This window comes from Apium graveolens, unplaced genomic scaffold (assembly GCF_009905375.1).
Source record: "Apium graveolens cultivar Ventura unplaced genomic scaffold, ASM990537v1 ctg913, whole genome shotgun sequence".
Classification (NCBI taxonomy): Eukaryota; Viridiplantae; Streptophyta; class Magnoliopsida; order Apiales; family Apiaceae; genus Apium; species Apium graveolens.
In genome coordinates this window covers 35,022-40,093 of record NW_027421761.1, presented here as the reverse complement: position 1 = coordinate 40,093, position 5,072 = coordinate 35,022, and the positions used below count along the sequence as shown (strand labels likewise).

Here is a 5,072-nt window from a genome sequence, read left to right as displayed (position 1 = left end):
GACCGAAGCATGTTGGTGGCTTTTAAGAGGGTGGATTTTAAGTTTTACGGTAGAATTTATATAAAATCGACTGAATCATTGGTCGCTTTTATAAAATTTAAAATTTGAAGTTCAAAATTTTGTGAAAATTTGAATCTCCCGCCCCTGAATAAATTACATCAAAATCGGTCGATTTTAGCATAAAATGTTGCAAAAAAAAAGAGAACCACCCCACCCATCAACCGTGCAACCGCCGCCTACCACCCGGAAAAAATTCCGGTGACTCCATCTCTCACCATTTCAGCATTTGCCATCAAGGCATAGTACACCTCTTCTTCAGAATCTGAAGTGTATGCCCAGTTTTTGTTCTTTGTGATAAGTGCCTGGCCTTTATCACTTTTTCCTTTCTTGCAGTCAGGAGAGATGTGACCTCTTTCACCACAATTGTAGCATTTGACATTTGAGTTGTCTCCTCTGTCAGACTTTCCTCCTTTGCCTTCAGACTTTCTGAACCCTTTCTTTTCAGAACTTCCACCTTTCCTGGAAAACTTCTTGCCCTTTCTAAATTTTTTGTAGGCTATCTTTGTGATACCCTTCATCATAAGAGCACACAGCTGCATCATCTCTGCATCAACATCCACTTCAGATAAACTTTCAGTTTCTGAATCATCATCATCAGAATTTGATGATTCTGAATCAAACTTTATGATGAGAGCCTTTCCGTTGCCCCTTTTTGAGACAACCACCTTAGGAGCTTTATCCTCAGCTTTAAGAGCAAATGTCTTTGACTTTCTTCCATGCCTTTTGCTCCTTTGGTCCATATTAAGTTCATGAGTCTTGAGCATACCATAAATTTCATCAAGAGTAGTTTCAGTAAGGTCATAGTTGTCTCTTATGGTAGTAGACTTCAAATCCCAATTCTCAAGAAGAGCCAAAAGGAATTTTAGATTTGAATCTTCAAGATCATATTCCTTGTCCACCAGTGACAGAGCATTCAAGAGTTTGGCAAATCTGTCATATAAATCGGTTAATGACACATCAGATTTTGAGTCAAAGTGCTCATACTCCTGAGTGAGTATTGTCTTCCTGTTCTTTTTGATGGCATCAGTTCCCTGACATCTTGTCTCCAAAGCATCCCATATCTCCTTTGCAGTCTTGCATCCAATTACCCTGTTTGACATGACATTGTCAATTGTACTATGCAGCAAATGCCTTACCCTTGCATCATTGGCAATAGATGAGATGTCTTTAGCTGTGTAATCACCTTTCTCCTTTGGTATGACCTTTGCTGGTTGATAAGCAACTACAACAGAGAGCTTGGTAGGCTTATGTGGTCCATCATAAATTCTATCAAGGTATTCTGGATCTGTGGCTTCCAGAAACATAGCCATCTTCACTTTCCATATAGGATACTCAGATGCTCTCAGTATGGGAACCCTAATAGTTTAATATCGAATGTGGGTTTGATTGTTTTGAGTTTCTTGAGATTTGGTGGGCTTGGTTGGAGTTTGTGTTTCTTCAGACGTGATTGTAAACTGGATCTTACCGTTTGTATATCAGCAGAGTAGCTCTGATATCACTTGTTAGGTCACACAACAATATAGGAGGGGGTTGAATATAGTGTTTATACAATCAAATCGATTTATCAACACAAGTATGTACCAGTAATCAAGTATATTCAATATAATAAACTCTGTTACAATAGAACAGTTGTTCTCTCTCAGTGATGAACAATATCACTAAGAGCTGCTAGGGTTACAATGAATAATCTTTTTCTCGTGAATGATAACACATATAGTGTAAACCATAAGCTGTGTTTATATAATATACAGTTACAAGATATCTTCAATTTGATATGGAATATAATTATGTCTCGTAAAATATATCAATCAGATATTATCTTCTACAAGTCTTCTAGCTGTCGAACTCTTCATGCATATCTTCTATTGTTTTAGTCCAGATCCTCTCCTGTAAATCAGCTGCATTCCTTATCTGAAGTACCCGCACTTAAGTCCTGATATAAATCTCGACGGCCTTAAGTTCTGATATTAAGTTCTGACTTCATTAAGTTCTGATTTCCAGTAAGTCCTGATATTAAGATCTGAAACTAAACACATCAGATTAGTTATGACATCATAAATATATCTAACACAAGTCTTCCCAGAAGGTTGGTTTTGCTACAAAACAAATTTAATACTTCAAGACATCCTGATTTTTCTTCGACAATGAATGCAACTCCCTGTTGTAACTTGCGAATTTGTATGTCTGATAGGATCTTTTAACGTCAGATATCGTGAGTATCAAAGAAATAAGATAAAGCGGATCATCTTCAAAAATATAAGATATAGTGCCTGTTTCTCAGTTACAGGCCTAAAGCCAAAATTAAATTTAAGGCCCTAGATTCCAAAAACCAAATTTGAAGATTTCTATTTGACGACTAAAGAACTAATCCACCTTAAAATGTATTGTTAACTTGAGAAGGATCTATTTCATTGTTAAAGAACTCCATGAATGAGCTTGAAAAGGTACTTACTGAAGTAGACGTAGAGCGGCCAAACAGTTCTGATCATATCAATGAAAAATATTATTTTAGGTCATCACTCCAGCCTGGAAATTTCCCACTAAGCCTAGTCACACTACAGAGCCTGTCGCAACAACCTAGGTATGTTGATAATTTTTTACTATCCAGTAGGCCTTGGTTGTTAGTATCCAAGACCACGTCCCTATGGCCATTCACAATTGCTCTCCGCAAGCCATAAAAATTTATTTGCAGATGATTCTCCATTCCTCATCTCCAGCATTCCTCCTGATAACTATATCAATCTCTATTAGGTTTCTATTTCAATTTGATAAAAATTGGTCTTGAAGGTTATACTCCTAAAATGTTTCAAAAGTCTCCCACAATAGCCTTAACATATAGCGTATTTCCATATATTTTAGTCTATGCTTTAACAAAAAAGATCTGTAGACACATTTAGGTAGTTCACTATCTCTCCTCCAGATCTGTAGATCATAAGTAACATATACTGCAGATAATAAATAGAATATACTACAGATACTAAATAGCATATGCGAGTAGCTTTCGTGAAAAATAAGCTAATAAGGTAGAAGAAAGTCTATTCTAAATGAACCGATGGACTACACACACATAAATTTCTTTCAATGTTACAATTTAAAGAATACTCGAAGAAGGCATGCCTTGAAACAACATTGCGGTGTTGCAAATAGAAATGCTGATATAGATCTAGAAAGAAGCATTGGTAGTGTCTCTAAAGTCCTACAAGCTGAACGAGCTGTCAGCCAAAGATTTAAGAATCTTGATGGAGGTGGTGGCAGTAGTACTTATATTATTATACCATGTCAAACTGGGAGTTGTGTCAAGAACTTCTCTGAGGGAGGAACTGACAGTAAAAAAATGTGAAACATAATGCTGAAATCTTTTATTATAAGAGATGAAGAAATATCAAAGCCTGAAGGAGCTCAGGTCAGCGTGTGCTAGGAGTTCTTCTCGAATTTTTTTTTCTCTCTCTTGGAGATCTTCCCAACACCACTAAGGTGAGCTCCGTTCTTTTTATTAAACAAGTGGGATATATGTCAATCTGAAGTAGAAATGTTAATAAAAAATGAAAGAATATTGTTTCGAGCTTCACTGTGTGTTTTCACTCTGGCCCTAATATTATAGGAGTATACACAAAATATCCTGTAGTTTATACGAGTCAGAAGTTGAGGGTGACATGTAACAAGTAAAGGTTGTATTACAAGATCTAAAGTAATATACATCCTGTAATTCATAATTTTAGCCAGAATCATCAAATGCAATACGCAGTTTACCTTCAAGAAGTAGGCACGGCTTTGAAAACTGCTCTGTTTAACAAATCACTGTTACTGTCTCGGCATTAAATTCTCGTCGGAACTTGAAGCTAAAAGGATTTATGACAGTTATTGCTTCAAGTTAAAAAATACTCCCTCTGTTTTTTATTATATGACGTTTGACTTTTGTGCACACACTTTTAAGTGCTTTGACGTTTGACTTTTGTGCATTCCAGTTGACTTGTTTAAATCCCGCGATTGTAAAAAGGCTCTTGCTATATTTGTAAATTTGACCAAGGTAGAATGATTGCGTGAAATATCTGGCTTCTTTGTTGTCGAGATTGTACAAATACCAACTGTTCTGGTACAGATCAAGTAGGAGATCACCACTATTAAGGTAACCTTGATCAAAGTCAATAGGCAAATTCACATCAATGTTGAAGATTAAAGTCCATGAAGCATCGATTCCACCACCACGAAGACATTCCACATTATCCAACGCCCACAAATTTAACTTATAAATAGGTTGATAATTACTACGCTTATAGATAATGACAGCAATAGAATCCTTGAAGTTGGTGACAAGAGCATGACTATCCATATCATTATAGTTGTTGATGTTACTCATGTTACCATCAAAAGTAGGAACGGTGTAGTTAATACCATTACAAGTATGGACTTCAGTGTGCAAGTCGAAAGTGATGATGCCATAACATGTAGCCCAACAGAGAAGTCCAGTGTTGACAGTAACATGAAATTCACCAAACTTGTAAGGAAGATCAGTAGGTTTATTATCCCCAAGCTTTCGCCATGCATTTGTATTCGAAGAATAGACCTCAAAATAAATTTCTACACAATCTTGGGCATCGTATTTCCGGTGTGAAAATTTCGGTTTCAATCTCCAAACAACCCTAAGAATCTTGAAATCGTTGTCAATCTCATCAAAACCAAACCCTAGAGCATCATCATCGCAACGAAAGGAGGGGGAGGGAATGCGTTTGGAAAGGTTAGTAGGGTTCCAAAGGTACATATTAGCACCATTAGTAGAACGAAGACAGACAATACCACAACCACAACCAACAAGTTTATCACGAAATATTGATGGAAAATGAGGTGTACTGACAAGTTGCTGAGTACCGAGGTTGATTTATTTCCATTGACGTAAGTGCGGATGATGTGTAGAACGTCTTTTTCTTCGGCGGCTGTGATTGTAAGGTGAGCTTTAGCGAAATTAGGGCTTAAAATGAGGGCGAGCCACGATTTGCAAACCAATTTTAATTCAA

General features: G+C 36.8%; 1 protein-coding gene across 1 annotated transcript; it reads right to left on the bottom strand.

Annotated features, from left to right (window-relative positions):
- Positions 1-3,256: 3,256 nt before the first annotated feature.
- LOC141705623 (F-box protein At3g07870-like) lies at positions 3,257-4,819 on the bottom strand. The gene is made up of 2 exons (XM_074508518.1): positions 4,143-4,819; positions 3,257-3,380 (listed from the first exon to the last, which is right to left on the bottom strand). Exons 1-2 carry the CDS (start codon positions 4,817-4,819, stop codon positions 3,257-3,259), a joined length of 801 nt encoding a protein of 266 aa, XP_074364619.1.
- Between the last annotated feature and the right edge of the window lie 253 nt (positions 4,820-5,072).

Coding starts and splice junctions, on each gene's coding strand:
- LOC141705623 (XM_074508518.1), bottom strand. CDS start 4,819: ATGTACCTTTGGAACCCTACTAACCTTTCCAAACGCATTCCCTCCCCC. Junction 3,381..4,142: donor GATCTGTACCAGAACAGTTG/GTATTTGTACAA, acceptor TTTTACTGTCAG/TTCCTCCCTCAGAGAAGTTC.